This window comes from Sylvia atricapilla, chromosome 10 (genome assembly GCF_009819655.1).
Source record: "Sylvia atricapilla isolate bSylAtr1 chromosome 10, bSylAtr1.pri, whole genome shotgun sequence".
Lineage (NCBI taxonomy): Eukaryota > Metazoa > Chordata > Aves > Passeriformes > Sylviidae > Sylvia > Sylvia atricapilla.
The window spans coordinates 5411926-5429523 of NC_089149.1; the positions used below are offsets into that span (position 1 = coordinate 5411926).

Genomic DNA, 17598 nt, shown 5'->3' on the forward strand with positions numbered 1-17598 from the left:
GTATTAAAGAATTACATTATAATTACAGGATAGCTTTCAAAAAAGAAAAAAAGAAAGGGTTATGTTTTAAAATATATGACAGAAACATAATTTCGGTTTTCTTGGTTCAGTTTTCCCCACTTTGCCAGTTACCAGATTCCTGTGTTCTGATGGCCAACAGGTGGAACCAGCCCTGCTGAATGAGGCTGTTGTGATACTCTCCAAGAAGGCAATATTGAACACCAGGCTTCCTGCTGTGGACCAAATATAGGGGCAGCAAATGCAAAGTTAGCATCTTTAACAGTGCATTTACCTCAGCTGGGCTCCATTTTTCTTCCACTCTATTTGTTGCAAAAATCTTTAAATGTAGGGCAATCTCGGTTATTGGGAGCTGGATGGCCTATGTACACACATTTTTCTTCTCAGAGATTTCCAGGCTCTTACTTCAGCTTCCAGTCATCTCACATAATCACCTCACATATTTAATTCTATGAAAGAGCCATTATTTCATGCTGTCTATTAAAAATTCCTTAGTTGAGACACTTTGTTGATCCTGCATGTTTAATGCTGGGTCTATGAGAATGTAACTACTAATGTGATGCTTTTACACATCTCAAAAGATGAAAGGCCTGGAATTACATCCTTGGTTTGAACTCTCAAGCTTTCTTGGCCTGACTAGAATTAGATTTAGCAGAGCAACGACCCTGGTCCATCATTTTCAGATGAAGTGGGGGTAATGCACAGGACACTCACTGCAGAAAGGATGCAACACCCAACAGAAAACTGGAGCTCTGCATTTAGCTGAGGCTGCAATATGCAGCCTTTCAAAGGATTCTCTAACTGTAATTAAACAGAGTAAAAGTGTGAGCAAATAAAGATTTTAGGCTGGAAGTGCAAACAGTACAGGTGCTTTTGTGCTACCATTTTGGGGAATGGAACTTTATTTGGTGGAGCCTGGATATCAACGTGCTGATGGTACAAGTCTGTGTGTGCCCATGTGTGGAAGCATTAATTTACTAATACCTCTAAATAAAGGTAGTCCAGCTTTGCTTTTGTGGTACCAAAGTGAAACTCAGGGTAGTACAAGGTTTGTTCTTCTGGTGCTCCAGAAACCCACTGTGAGTTAATCGGCGATTTTTCACAGACGACACCTAATCTATAAGTATAAATTACTTTTCACTCCTATTATGCCTTAATTGAAGTGCACCAATGTGAAACTGCAATAGATGGAGCTTCAGTAATTCTAGCCTCAATTAACTTTGTGTGGATTTGAGTCTTTTTGCCTTCCTTTTCCATGGACTAGGGATAATTCCTTGACATCTTGTATTTATTTCAATTATTACTAGAGAAGTTAGGGGATATGCATGTGATGGGGTATTCTGTAAGACCACTCTGAAGACATAGGCAGGAGTTGTGTGTATGATTTATAAATTAATACATATCTTTTGTGTCCTACTGTTTTTGTTTAACAGCTGTACCATCAGCAGTAGCCAAATCCCTCAGGATTCTGCTGGGGAGGAATAGTTTAATAGCAATCATTTTTTGGGTAAATGGCAGTTACCATCTCTGTAACAGCTACCCTCATCCCATCCTTGACTTTTCTTCAGCTGCCTGCCTTTAAGACACAAAATGTGTGTTGCAGCAGAGGAAAATCACAGTGAAGAAATAAAGCACCTTGCTGTCTGGAACAGGAAATTCAGACACAGCAGATAGGAAAAAAAATTACACTAGGAGAGGCAGGATGCCGTGTAGGAAGAGAACAGGCATATGGTGATGCAGTTAATTCCCAGATACTTCACATTTTACCAGAACTGATATACATTTACCAGAAAATTAGATTTGGTGCCTCTATCTGGGCATATGTGCTCTTACAAATGTTTCTGGTGTTCAGTTAATAGCAATGAAAGCAGCATAAGAATCCCACTAGCACAAGCCTGTGGATTAAAATAGCTGTTGACAACACATTTTTGTTACAGGCCTCCCCAAGTTTTCCCTCGTGGCTCAGATGGTCAAAAAAGCATCTTTGTGCTTGTTTTTAATTGCTTTGCTCTTCTGAGTGATCTTTTGCCACTGACAAAAAGACCACAAACTTTGAGAGGTCAACAGGTATAAAGTGGAGAACCTGCTGTATTTCTCAGCTTTCTCACTGTTGGCCAAAGTCCTTTTCTCTGAGTAAGAATATTCCCAGCTCCCTGAGGTACCACTGGACATGGTGATGCAGCAGGTGTGGGGGTGATGGCACAGGCAGGACAAGGAGTTTGTCACCCCCAGAGCAGATGGACAGAGTGTGACAGGTTGTTACCACTGGGGTAAAAATACTGCCACGTGTTCCCCAGGATTTGTTAAGGAAAAAATGGAGGGTGTGCCCCAAGTGTTCCTCAAGGAGCACATGGACACAGGTAGAAATCCACATGAATAACAGAACACCAAGAATTACGTTGATGCTGATTAAATTAATATTCTCTTAAGTTTTGCAAAAAGAAAAAGGAAGAGGAAAGGTGGAGAAAGAGAGAAAAAATGAAGATAGAAAAGCTTTATTTCTCAGGCCTTCTCAAAACTTATTAAAATTCCCAGTACCGTCTTCACTGAGCAGGCCACACAAGTCAGATCTTGATTATTTGAGACTGATGTGTTGTTTAACTCACACATTCAAAAGCAAGGCAGGATTTCTGTGACCTCTACCTGTATTCTGCTGTTCATAAAACTTTCCTGAGCTGAATCTTATCTCCACAGTCACACGTTCCAAGGCCTCCAGTTGTGATTTAAGAATGCAAGCAATGACATACTGAATGGAGTTCTTCATAAATTGATCCAATGGTTAATCTTTTCTATTTATTTTCAAATAAGGAGATTTGAGTTCACAGTAAATTAGCACCATAATTTCTGCGTTCTGATTGAAAGATTGCACTTCCAAATAGCTGCTGGGCTTCCAACTAGTGATTTGCATACACAGTTTTACATGAAGGGTTCTAACTTCCTTTTCATCAGCTCATAGAATATATATTAGCATTGATTGGACCATCATTGCAAACCTCAATACTGGGAAGAAGAATCAAAAATTATGGCACTGTCCCTCTCAATAGAACTCTTACATTTTTTTCTTAAAGTAATTTTAATTGTTAATTTTAATTTCTTAATTTTTTTCTTTCTAAAGTATGTATTTTCCCTTCTAGTGAAATTAAACCCATCCTTTCCTCTCACTTACCACATAGTCAAAATTCTGACAAACTGCATAGTATTATTGGGGGGAAAAAAGCATTAATATGGAGCCAGAGTGACCATTATAAAGTAAAGATGATTTCCAGCCTAAAGTGAGTAAAAATGTTCTCTGGCATGTAATAATCAATTAAAATATATTACCTAAAAGATGTGAATTGCATGTAGCTCTAAATAGCTGCACATATTACACAGCTTATTATACAGGAAAAATTTCTTTGGTATATTGTGCATAAAGATCTTCAAGTCCCATTTGGGCCATCTTCAAATAATGAGCTCGTTTTGCCCAAATCTTGAATGAAAACGGAAAGCCGATTTTTATGGGGTCAGTTTTCATCTTTAAAGCCTTGCACATTAAGAACATTGATATTTGTTAACTCTCCTCTATAAAATCTCTTCTGGGTTTGTAGCTGCTGCCTTGAGTTGCATCATCTAAAGTCAAAAGTTTTGGGATATTACATGAGAGGCCAGCATGTCTTAATGCTTTCTGAGCTTGCTACTGGAAATGGGGATGCTGAGAGATCACAGCAAAGGGCAGATATTCGGTGCTGTGGGCTGCTTAATTTTGCTTATTGCACTACTTGAAGCAAGCAGGGCTGGAACAGCTGTGCACTCAATCCTGGTGAAGATAAGAATCTCTCCCTCGGGGCATTGCTTCCTCCTGCCAAGTAGGACAGTCAAGTGTTGGTCTGGCTGTGGGCTTTTCTGTTCTCTCATGTACTCTTTCCTTGGTTTCTTGGGCTTTGGCTAAATATTTTGAAAGGATCAGTCCCTGTTTGATTTTGTTATTCCACACATTATCCTGTAAGATTTTGGTTTGTCCATGCTCTCTTTTAGGGATGATTTTATTTATGTTTTTGTAAAAGTTCTCAGATGGCGTTTCATAAGAGCACTGCTAGTGGATTACTTAGTAATATAATGTTCATTTCCTGTGAAGACTTTATTTGCAACTTATAAATGCTTTAAACTAAAGCTTGAGTTGCCCTAGAGCATGTACTAACAACTCTGATTTTTACCTTGTGGAAGGCATTTAGGCAGCTGTTCTCTGATAGCAGTAGAATTTCCTGTTTTTTTCCAAAATGAGAATATTCATAGATCTCTGCTATTTTCTGTAGCAATCCCCTTTTTACTTGTATTTTTCAAAGAAGAGGACACATTCAAATCAAAGGTACTCCAGCTGCCTCGTGTCCACCCATGCCATAATGTCATTCATCAGTTCTTAAGGCTCACTTCTCCTTTCCAATACATGTCAGCACATATCACTGAAAATCTTGTAGAATTAGTATCTGCAGCTGTATTTCTGAGACTGGACTCACCTCCTCCTTTTCTTTTTTTGCTTTTTACAGCGTATCCAGGAATCAGTACTAAAGATCTCGTCTAGTGAACTGGCCCCATTGCTTACAGAGCTCCCAAAGTGTCTCTGAGATTGTTATCAGACTTTCCTTCGACTCCGGGAAAGATCATCTCTAAGAAGTGACTGTAGAGCTGATCTCTCATGGGGCTGTGCTGTACCTGGAGCAGGGGATGGCAGGCAGAGCTCCTCTGATCCCTGTTCCCCTGCCCCACACCACAGCCAGGGCACTGTCACAGGGACAAGGCTCAAATATCAGTACCACGCACACAGAAAACACCCAGACTCTGAAAGCCTCCCCACAACTGTCCCAACATGACAGAAAAGGCAGGGTGGGATATAAGCAGTGACAATGTGAGGGAGAGGCAGATACAGATTTTCAAAGCACTCTCAGACTTTTATCATCTCTTTACTGAGACTTTAAAGGCAGAGTCGCCCTCTTCTCACAGCCTTCAAAGAATGATGGATTTATGATCTGTTTCAACATCTACAGGATGCTTAGAATTGTGGAATCACAGAATGGATTGTGTTAAACCTTAAAGATTATCTAGTGCAACCCCCTGCCATGGGCAGGGACACCTTCCACTGTCCCAGGCTGCTCCAAGTCCCTTCCAACCTGGGCCTTGGACAATTCCAGGGATTTGGCAGCTGCAGCTTCTCTGGGCACCCTGTGCCAGGGCCTCACCACCCTCATAGGAAACAATTTCTTCAAATATCCACCCCTTTTGTGGGCTCCAGCCACTTCACTAATATTAATTCAAATTAATTATTTTGTGCCCTGCCTGGGAGGAGTGTTAAAAATTGCAACAGAAGTCCAATGCTGAAATAGCACATCAGATACTTTCTTCCATGCATATTTACAAAATGCCAAATGATACACTGACAAGCTTGTGGATTTACTGATTCAGTTTTACTGTGAATTGTTTACTTGGTGACATAATTGGGAATTTCCAAAGGCTGACTGCTGGGGCAGCAGCTCTGGCCAGGGAAGTCACCACCCCTGGAGGGATTTAAAAGACGTGAAGATGTGGCACTTGGGGACATGGTTTAGTGTTTGGTTTGGCAGTGCTGGGTTAATGGTCTTAAAGGTCTTCTCCAACCTAAATGATTCCATGATTCTGGGATTCTCTGGTCTGAAACAGCCAGGAAAGAGTGCAGCATGATGCAGAATGGTACTACACACATTTCATGGAGTTAAGCTAAAATCTTGCACTTCTGGAATCATTAATCTCATTACTAATAAGGATGTGGCAGAAAGCTACAGAAACAGACAAGAACTTTGCTAATGTTGCAATCACTTTTCTGTATATGAAATGAATTTCCTACAAAGCACCTGCTTGAGCAGCACTTTTGGAATACTTGCTTGTCTGATTCTCAAGCAGAGGTACACTGCAGATGTCTGTAGAGGAATATTTTTCATGCACTGAATAGTTCATATTCTCCTACATTTTTCTTATGGGAGTTCCTAGTCCTTTTAGTCACCTTATCCCCTACCCATGACTAAAATATGCTGTTAAAATCAGGAAGTGCTGGTCAGCAAAGTGAGGAGCTTCATGAATATCACATGTTCACGGTGCTGCTGCCCACGTAAATCATCCAGATTAGTTAGCTGATGTGAATTCTAGAGAGGTGGCCAAGATGAAAACAAATGTGCTCTTTGAATTTAACCATCTCTCTTAAAATTTGCTTATCTTGCTCACATTCCTATCTGAGTAGGTAGAGTTTAAAGGGCAGTGGAAATTTTCTGTACACGGCAATTACCATTCAATATTAATAGAAGGTGTTGAACTAAAGTCCTAAGCAATGAATCCAGAGGGAATACAGATTCTTCCCTCAAAAACTACTCTGTATTCTTCCACTATGCATTGGTGCCTTTATACTTGTACAATCTAACATTGGCTTTTAACAAAATTAAACCTGGCATTTGACTGCACAGGGAATTGTAACTGGAAACCTAGCTAAATTATTATAACACATGCCTAAACAGGTGGGTAATATTAAAGTCTTAAGTGTTACTGCTTTCAGAGACACAAGTCCTGGAAAAAGCCCTTTAAGCATGTCAGACCAGTTTTTATATGATGTTGTGCTTCATTTTTAGAGTAGCATTTGTGGTTGCATATTTTCTCATAGGAAGATTGTTTTTGTGTGTCCAGCAAGACATTCTGTCCCTTTCTTCCACCCAGCCACGAAGGTCACTGGGTCATCAAACATTCATATGGACAGAGCTCGTTACAGGGATGGTTTGGGTCTCCTGTGATGTGAAATGGCACTTTCATACCCACCAGCCTGCACCTGGTCTCTCTCTGCATCGCTGGGTTGTAGCATTCCCTCACATTTGGAAAAATTCTGTCTTTGTCTCCCTCTCTGCATTAATTTGAATCTTCAAATTAGGCCAGGGCTTAAAATAATTCCAACTATCTAAAGTTTTCAACTAAATATTTTAAGTTTCCCAAGTCCATTATTTTATTTACTCTTCAAAAATGCTGGAATCATATTAGGAAAAGATTTATCTGAATGGCAAGCAGAAATCATTACCCAGGCAGATAAGCCTATAAAGCATTAAAATTTATCTTAATATAAAATAGAAGGCCTGGTTGTGGCACTTTCTGCATATTTGTCTAACAGACATGTAACAGAGAAATGGTCCAAATGAGCTTAATAAATCTCTTTCTTAAACTCACAAAAGACCACATCCTCACTTCCATAATTCTATTAGAGTCTGCTCCTCTGGAGGAGATAAAAGAAGAGATAACCTCTCCATTCAGAATATAAAATAGCAATTGTTCAGCTGATGATTGGAATATTTCCAGCAGAAGAACTTAATTATGGAACAAAATTAGCTCAATCTGACCTTTTTAGAGAATAATGCAAAACTAAGTTTTTTGCAAATGTCTTCCTGGAATAACTGAAATAAGGAATAATTTACTTCCCTCTTTTTGCAAGAGTAAAAGGTGGCAGAATATGATAGCAGCGTTCTTGGTGAGATGGCAATCCAAGGATAATAATAAGACAGTATGTGCAGAAAGAGATAATATATTTTAATAGACTAGCTGATACTAGACTAGTTTGAAAACAGAGAAGCCCTCAGACACACAAGACCTTTTCAGCAAGAGCAGGTTTCCCTCAGTGACTCAAAACTGCCAGCTTAATAACTAGATGGTGTAATGGTTGTGTCATAGGAACGCACCAAAATGTATGGTAGCTGTATCCATTACACACTGAAAGATCCTCTTGGGATAAAGACAAAACCTATTGTTCCAATCTCTGCTTTATCTCTGAGATAAACAGGAATAAGTACCTGCACCCACAGACCAACAGGCTGGGGATGGGGCTGGTGTGAAAGCACTTCCCTCCAGGTGTTTAGTTCCATGCATTTATCTGTATTGAGGCACTCCTCACTAGGAAAAAAAAAAAAAAAAAAAAGCCACAAACTGGAAGGAAAAACCTCATCTGTTTTATCAGTCCCATCTCTGATTTCATGACATTCTGAATGCTCCTAAGCCATGCTGATACCACTGCGTGTAAGGGAAAAAGGCATGAACAGGTGGTGATATTAACAGGCTTCTTATGGCTCTGAAAAATGAGATAGAAATGTTTCATGTCATGAAAGTCAACATCAATCATCATCCATCTTGTGCAGATATGGAAATCAGCCAGTGTGGTTCTTGCTGAGGAGGCGTGAGATATTTCTTTTGCATCAGAGCTGTTGCTCTGGACACAAGTCATAATTTGTTTAATATAGATGAATGAGGAGAATATTACTAACACTGCCTTTTTTTTTTTTTTTTTTTTTTTTTTTTTTTTAATAAACTGAAAGCTCCCCCTCCTGGCACATTCCCTGAACTGAATGCAAGGTTCCTGACATCTATTTTAGCAACAGGAGATTCATGAAGATTCTTTGAAAGTAGGGTATTTTAGTCTCCCAAGGATTTCTCATTTCCCCATCCAGCTATGGGACTTGATATGAACTGATTTGACACCCAGGGTTTGCCCTAAGGCTTTGTCTATAATTTTAATCTGTTGGTTTTCAGGCAAAGACTTGTGGTTTCTACTTTGCTGCATATTATAGAGTAAAGAAAACAACTTTTTCAGAAAGTTTGACTGTCCACATTCGTGTTCTTTCAGAGTGATTGGTGTAGCTCAGCTGCAACCCCACCGTCTAATCTCCTAAGAAATGCCTTGGAATAATTTTGAGAAATCTACTGGATCTCTTTGAAGCAATGCTGCAGCTCTGCTGAGAGCAGATCCTGATCAGGCTCAGGGAATCTGAAAGCCAGGGAAAGCTAAAAAAGCAGAGAGGGACATGTTTATATCACAGTTTTGGTAACTGCTGTGACTGCTCTCATCTCATTGCTGCCTGTGCTTTGGGGACTGCCAGTCCCTCTAATCCCTTCAATCAGCGCAGTCACTTATGTGCCTAATGTGATGAACTGATTTGTCACTGAATTTCCACTGCCATACACTTATGCAAAGAAAGGGGAAGGCTTTCCCAGCGTGTACAGCCACGAGATCCTGTAGTTCCCATAAATTCCCACATTTTAACTTTGTTACAGCCCCTGGTACCATCCCTCAACTCCAGGCAGGCTGACAAAGGCAGTGACACTGGTTAGGGAGCTGTCATTAGATTTGCCAGCATATTCAAAAACATCATCCCTCCGTGTCCTTAAAAATTATTTATGGGGAATAACATTTTACTGGAGCATGAAGACAAGGGATGAATGTTCCTGTGCAGGCAGGACTGTGCTGGGGCCATGCTTTCACATAGCCATGCACACCAACCCTCTGGCCACACGGAGCAAAGTGAGGCAGAGTAAAATAACATCATCATCATCATCTCAAATCAGTGCTGAGCTGTGATAGTAAAGTGAGAAGGAGTGAATTAATTATAACTGTGTCTTCCTTTCTAGGCTTCTCCTGAATACCAAGGGGGGATTTTCTTCTGTTGTAGTGATGCTACTTTGCTTTTTATGCAGTTAAGTGATAAATATGGCAGGCTGCAGTTGTAGAAGAGTGGTTGTTCCAAGCACAGAGTAACAATTTACTACAGACACAATGAATGAAGTATATCTATTAGACTTGGTACATTAGGTCTGGGAGTGGGAGAATTGCTGGCGTGGCACCTTAGGCCACTTTCCTCTTCCCTCTCTGTGGTTACAAAACTCAGGACTGACCCACACAAAGGAAGCTGCTGGCCCTAAGAAGAGCAGAGCTCAGCTGCTGAGGCATTGAGCTTTCAGTGCCATTTACAGCAAGGAAGGGCTGTTAGTACAAATGTCTCTATACAGAAGGCAGAACATCAAATGCAAGTTTGCCATTTGAAGCCAAATCAGAGTAATAATAAAGTAACAAATGACACGTTTGTTATATCCATGGATATAGGTACACACATGTGCCTGTCTGTATTCTTGTTAAACCCTTGCTATGTAGATGTATATGCAGATGTGTCTTCTTAGAAATGTCTTGAAAGCTGCTTTTATTGTCATAATGAAAGAGTAGGACTCCTTTGAGAGCCATTTGTCTGCAAAACTACAGTCAACTTCCTTTGAGTAGGCTGTCTGCACTCAAGAGAGTTGAATCAGTAGAACTTTGACGAGACTAGAAGACCCACTGATATCTAATTAATGTGGAAATAATTGTTGTAATCGTTGCATTTCTCTACAAAGCTTGTACTGAAAAGCAGTTACACGATTTAGTGAGCATCAAATCAGTTTGATATGCAAATGGAGGTATGGACTACTTCATAATGCTGGTAGTATTTAAACATTTGTTTATTAAGCTGAGAAAATTGGAAATGTCAACAAACGGGGTCCAAAAGCGATGTCTTTTATCAACAGAGATTTTCTGCAGAGTTTTTGCTGTACATCTTTTAGAGTCAGTAGGCTCTAATGGCAACAATAACAGCAATGTTAAATGTGAAAGGACTGCTGGGAGTAAAGTGTGGAACAGTCATTCCTGCACCTGACACATTCCAACACTTTTCCTCCAGGAAGAAAAGGGAGCAATTGTAGTGCTCCCCAGATTATCCCTGAGCTCTTACCTTTTTGCTGTTATGGGGTCATGGAAACAACCTAAATTGTCTTTATCCATTTAATGTAGATTCAATTAACTCTGGTTAATGACTGTGGGATGGAGCTCAGGGAGTTGAGAGCTGCTCCCATTGTTCAGCCTGACTTGTGCTGTGACATAAGCTGCATTTTTAGGTGGAGAAAAAAGTAAAAGACAGTGAGCTGCTAGGACAGGATCAAACAGAGTCTACAGGGAAGTGTAATCATTGCATCTAAGGCACATGAAAAACTCATGGCTGCATCCAAGTACAGAAAAGCAACACAGAGTTGATCAAATAATGTACAAAACAACTGCATCTTATCTATTTCCTAAAAGTTTAAACTCAGTACAATCAACACAAAGTCCGTGGGAGTAACCAACTAAGATTTAGATGAGTATTTTGCCTGGGATGTATTTTCATCTATGCTACATATATTTATCATGGCCAAAAGAGTGGATACCAAATATTTTTTATTTCAGGAAGAGCGCAAAATTGCAAATTCTTCCCGGGGACTATGGAAAATTATGTAGTTGCACAATATTTAATGGCACATACTTCTGAAATCTTACTTGGAAGACTTTAACAGGACCATTCAGAAGAGCCCTTGCTAACCCCCTTCTCTTTTCATTTGCTTTAACAGGTTTTCTGAGCACTGGGGACCAAGCAGCAAAAGGAAACTATGGCCTCCTTGATCTAATCCAAGCTTTGCGATGGACTAGTGAAAATATTGGGTTCTTTGGTGGTGACCCACTAAGAATAACAGTTTTTGGATCTGGGGCAGGCGGTTCATGCGTCAATCTCTTGACTTTATCCCATTATTCTGAAGGTAACCGTTGGAGCAATTCAACCAAAGGTATTATGCAGGTTGCAAATTTTGACAATTTTGGTGTCTGCATGCCACCACCATTAGTACTATGTGATGTTCTGTATATTCTCTTTGTTTCTATGAACTGTTGAGTTCAGCTCAATATTAAGAAACTTTTTAAAGGCTGTACAAGCCTCCTTCTCCCTCAGCTCTTCTGTGCATGTTTAAATTTTGGGTCACTTTCTTCTTTTTCCTATGGAGCTTTGTAGAAACACTTTATAGCAGACTTCTGAACAGCATTTTCTTGGTGCATCATTTTTGTCTCTTTTCTTTCCTACCTAAGGGTGTCTTTTTTGGAAAATCAGTCAGTCATGCTCACAGTAGATGAGGTCATCTATATTCAGACAGTTGTGAAAGGCGTGTTTAGTTTCTCCTGAGGAGCAGAATTTAAAGAAAACTAAAATGACACTTTCTCTTTTCAGGCTAACAGCTGAATTGCTTAAAACTATTATTTTGTGTGAAGGAAACAAGTAACTAGTTCAGAAATCTTTTGTCTGAAACTGCATGGACTTCCCTTGCTGTCATCTAATAAAAGAATGGTTGAATGTTTTGCATGCATGATCCAAAATTGTCAAAGCATCCAAGTTGCAAATGGATTTCCTTCTATCTCTTTTTTCCTATTCCATAACTAACACCTTTTCTCTCTAGTAGAGACAGTGGCAGGGAATTAAAATCATGCTGTTTGAGGCACCCAACTTATTCTTTCTATGATTTTTGCACCACAATTTCACACAGTGTCTCTCATTTGCATGGCTATTGCTTATTGATCATGTTATTTTTGTCTTACTGTTTTCACATATTTTTATCTGTATTAGTTTTACCAGGGACACCACACTGTGCCCTCTGCATATAATCCTCCACTAATTTATATTGCTGTATCTCCATGGGGGACTAATTGGCTGGTCATAAAAACATAATTCTGCTGACATTTAAAGAGCTGCATTTCCCCAAAGTCATGTTACAAAGACCACTGAGGTCAAGAGAAGTGAGAGATTGTTTAGACCATGCCATTATGCTTTTTTAAATGAGAGAAAAAATACAACTTCTACAAGAAGAGTCAAGTGGAAAATAAGACTGTGGTCTAAATTTTAGTCTATTTTCACAAATTGATTTTTAATTTCTTTTTTTCTTCCATAATTACCTGAGCTTATATAGGAGATATTTAAAAGAAGATGCAATGTAAGCATCATAGAGACCTGAGGGTCTCAATGCACCATCTTCTTTCATCAGAACTCTAAACACCAACTTTATCATCCAGGATTGACTCTAGGTTGAATGAGGACATCTGGTTTATCTTCCCCAAACTCTTTATTTGGTCTTAAAATCAATCTTCTTGGTGTAACATGACATCAATGCAAAATGCCACATTTACAATGTTTGGACAGTCATGTGTTGCCTCTTACCAGCAAGTCATACCCAGACACATCCCAACACATGGCCACAATTCTGCCAGGAGCAGGATTTGTCTGGGGAAAACTGAAGCATTAAGTTGCCAACAGAGCAGATCAAGGCACTTTGGAGGGGTCTGAAGAAAAGTTCAGTAAGAGTAAATTTTTGAGGAATTCTTTTAGAAGCAAACCCATGCTTTGATGAAATTTGGATTAAACAGATCAATTCACCACACTCTCATGTATATTATGTTTCATTTGGAGGTGGTTAGATCTGCCATTAAATAAAAAAATAAAAAAAAAATAAGAAAAAAAAATCGGTCAGGTTCAAATAAGAGCAGTCAATTCTTAACATTTCCAAACCCCTTTTTGTTTTGTGTTGTTTCACGTTCACATAAGTGAAGAAGGACTTTTTACAAGGAGGACAAGGGAGAAGGGCTTCAAAATGACAGAAGGCAGAGTTAGATCAAAAATTATGAAAAAATTCTCAGAGAGGGTGGCGAGACCCTGGCACAGGTTGACCAGAGAAGCTGTGGCTGCCCCTGGATCTCTGGAACTGTCCAAGGCCAGGCTGGACAGGGCTTGGAGCAACCTGGGATAGTGGGAGGTGTCCCTGCCCATGGCAGGGTGTGGAACAGGATGAGCTTCAAGGTCCCTTCCAACCCAAACCATTCTGGGATTCTGTGATTCTATGATTATCAACCAGTCTCTTTCATAAGCTATAAATTCAGGAGCTCTCTTTGCTTCTGTCATTTTCCTCTGAAAGATTCACTTGGCAGTTTAGAGGAAGAATTCAGCCTATTTCAAGATGGAGCTGTTCACAGCCACCCACCTGCAAGTGGGCAGAGCAGCACCCATTTTCCCAAAGTGCTCTCAAAATATAGATGAATATATGCAAATTATTATTATTTACTGTGGTGAGACATTGAATAATGGTTACAGTGGCCCATTGAACACTTAAATCTTCTTTCCATCAGTCTGAAGCCCATAAGCAATAATAATCATACCTATTATCAGATAAAAATGTAATTCTCCACCCTGTGAGGTACAAATTTCTGCCACAAATTCTGCAACAGAATGAAAATAATTTTTCATACCATTCATTTTTCACCAAATGGTTTGGGTGGAGGAATAGCTCTGTCAGCATTCTTCAGCACAAGGAGGGATGTTTAGTTTCACTTCCTCAGATGGTTTTATGGCCAAAGGACTTGACCACTTTTACTTTATCCAGCCATCTGATGTTTATGTAGCACTTAGCAAGCCACAGTGTTTGTATCAGCATTTTCTTACACATAGCTTACACTTTCTGTCCTTGTTCAGACATATTTAATGAAGCAATAAAGTTAGATTTACACAATATGCAAAACCCCACACACATTATGAATTATCATGAAATACATCTCTGTGAAAATTCAGCTTTGTCATTTAGTTACATTTATTACAATGTCTGGATCCTCTGTGGTAATTCTGCTGACTTTGAGCTGATTTATACTAGCTCAATATCTGACCTTATAAACATGCAAATATATTTTTAGCTGTTTATAGCTCAAGTTCATTCTTATTTTTACTCATATCTTGCAAGAGAATAATATCTTGGATATGACTTCTCATAAGTTTAAGAAGAGGCTTGAGTTTACACATTTCAGTCTCTACACCTATCTAATTTGAAGGCTTTTCGATTAGGAACCTAATACAATCTAGAATGATTTAAAAATTCCCAAGAAGCTTGTAAAACATTTCCTGCCAGCAACAGATTCCAGACTTATTTTTGAGTGTGCAGGCTCTGGTGCTGCAATAGAGGCTGTAAAAGCATTTCTCTGATTTGATTTAGAGGCTAGGGAGGGTTTTTATCAACAGAAATATGTTGCTTATCAAAGCAAAAGCCATCTTGTGCATTATTGGAATAAATTTCTGGAGTAAGCTGAGCACCTTGACTGCAGTTCCTCTGGTGGGAGTATCCAGCTATTCATCAAGCCTTGGACCAGAGGTTCCTGGTGGAATTGAGAGAGGTCAGGTGTCACTTTCCCTTCCCAAGCAGCTCCACCAGAGACAGTGGAACGACACCAGGAATGACATCAGCACAAGATAAACAAAATTTTCACCCATTTATTTTAAGTCAGCACAAGTTTTGAACACTACAGACCATTTTGTATTACCCAGAGTGACCTACAGGAGGTAGGGTCCAATATAAAATATTTTCCAGTAGTTTGTGCAAAAGGTATGATACTGAAATGAAGTTCTATGAGAATGGAAAAAAAACCAAAAACAACCCTCCTCATAAAACAGCAGAAAGGTCACTCTTACCTAAATATAGTCTAAATACCTATTAAATACAATCCAAATCGCTGAAATATAGTTTCTGAGCCATATTTTACACAAGGTTCAGACTCATAATCTCCTTCAGAACCCAAGGTAGCCTCCTCAAAGGGAGTGGAAAAATGCAAAGGGAGCCAAGGAAGGAACTCTGATTGTATTAAAGCCAATAGCAAAATAATTGCATTAATTCACTGACTACAAGTGGGTGAGGCTATAATCCACGACATGTTTTAAAAAAAACCATACAGAAGGGAGAGGAAAACATAAATTTTAATGTATTTTGTTATTTCTTTGGGTAGAATTCCTGGTCCAGAGTGCTAATTAAATCAGCATAAATTTAAGTTAATTGCATTCAAGTCTTTGGGATTTACTGCAAGTTTATATGGAGTGCCAGATCATTCTCTCTCCCTTAACTGAATACCTGAACATATGTTTAAATCTCTGAATTACAAAGCTAAACAGTGTAAAATACATAATTTCTCTTTTTATGTAAGTGTGATCAATATAAACCTGCCTTAAAAAAGCTCCTTACAAGAAAGGATTTTGACTTAGGCACTTATAAATTTAATAACTGCCAGGTACCTTCTCATCTATTACTCCAGAATATAAACTTTTGCACTGATACACAATTTAAAAAGCACTGCATCTTTCAAACCAACTTTAATCTCAAAAAATACATTTAGAAGTGTCATAGATTTATTTTACACATAGTTGTATGCATGCATGCTGCTGATGGCTTGACCAATACCTAAAACTTCAACCCATTTAAGAGACTTGATGGCTTTTTCTCCAACCTGTAAGGGACTTTAATTTTAAGAAAAAATTTTTAACCTGATAGTGTTGTCCTACATAAGGTAATGCCACTCCTTTTTCTTCCTGAGTTTCTTTGGAAAATCTGTTCCTCAGCTGAGCTATATTGAAGGAGAATCATTTGCTTCAGCACATACTGCATTTATTTTATGCACATTACCTGTAGGTACAACAGCAGTCAGATCTCCCCACCCCATATATTTAAGTACTATTAAGATTCAGGTATCTCTTCTGTTAAAGTTTTCTATTGTTTCAAAGAACTCCTTTGAATCTTTCAAAGTCTGTGGCTGTTTCAAGGTCGCTTCAGTAGTTTTCAAATATTTCTCCCCGCAGGACTTTTTCAAAGAGCAATAGCTCAAAGCGGAACGGCTCTCTCCAGCTGGGCAGTCAGCTTTCAGCCTGCAAAATACGCCAGGATGTTGGCTACAAAAGTTGGTTGCAACATGTCAGACACTGTGGAACTGGTGGAATGTCTGCAGAAGAAGCCTTACAGAGAACTTGTCGACCAGGACATTCAGCCAGCGAGATACCACATAGCCTTTGGACCCGTGATCGACGGAGACGTGATTCCAGACGACCCTCAGATCTTGATGGAGCAAGGAGAGTTCCTCAACTATGACATCATGCTGGGAGTTAACCAAGGGGAAGGGCTGAAGTTTGTTGAAAACATTGTGGACAGCGAGGACGGCATATCAGCCAGTGATTTCGACTTTGCGGTTTCTAATTTCGTCGATAACTTATACGGATACCCCGAAGGCAAAGATATATTGAGGGAAACCATTAAATTTATGTACACAGACTGGGCAGACAGGCACAACCCCGAGACCAGGAGGAAAACGCTGCTGGCTTTGTTTACTGATCACCAGTGGGTTGCACCAGCAGTGGCCACAGCAGATCTTCACTCGAATTTTGGATCGCCTACGTATTTCTATGCCTTCTACCATCATTGCCAGACAGATCAGGTACCTGCATGGGCAGATGCAGCCCATGGAGATGAGGTTCCTTACGTACTAGGAATCCCCATGATTGGTCCTACTGAGTTGTTTCCTTGTAATTTCTCCAAAAATGATGTCATGCTCAGTGCAGTGGTGATGACCTACTGGACAAACTTTGCAAAAACTGGGTGAGTACCAGATAAGGAATGGTCTTGTGTGCAAACTTTGGATGGAATGGTGCTTTCCATTTGTTATCTCCCTTGGGAATTCCTCTGTATTGGTGGGATGAATAAGAGATTAAGAATTGAGTCGGACATTCATGTTTACTATAATGTCCCTTGGCTCACATGTTTTAGGAGAAAGAGGGAAAAGTATCTTTGCAGACTTTCTGCGAGGGAATTTTAAAATACACACAAAACTAATCAAGGAAACTCTGGAAAAGTGTAAAACTAAGTAATTTAACATTTGTGTATAGTTGAAAACAGCTACATTAGTACCTGTTTTACCCCACCACTGATACTTTCATCCCATGAGACAGAAACTTACATAAATATTGACTCAAATATAATACAGCATATTTTTGTAGCACATTTTGTCTTAAATTCTCACATCTGACCATAAAATATGTGACTTTAAACTTGGAAAGTGCTGCCATTTTCGTTAGTTCTTTTTTTTTTTCCACTGGAGTTCAA

General features: G+C 39.3%; 1 protein-coding gene across 2 annotated transcripts in view; it reads left to right on the plus strand.

The window, feature by feature from the left end:
- NLGN1 (neuroligin 1) overlaps nt 1-17598 on the plus strand; it is a 300385-nt gene that overhangs the window by 278557 nt on the left and 4230 nt on the right. For both annotated transcript variants that reach the window (XM_066325745.1, XM_066325746.1), the window contains 2 exons: nt 11233-11445; nt 16305-17094. In XM_066325745.1, coding sequence (XP_066181842.1) covers nt 11233-11445; nt 16305-17094 — 1003 coding nt within the window. The remainder of the gene's footprint in view (nt 1-11232; nt 11446-16304; nt 17095-17598) is intronic.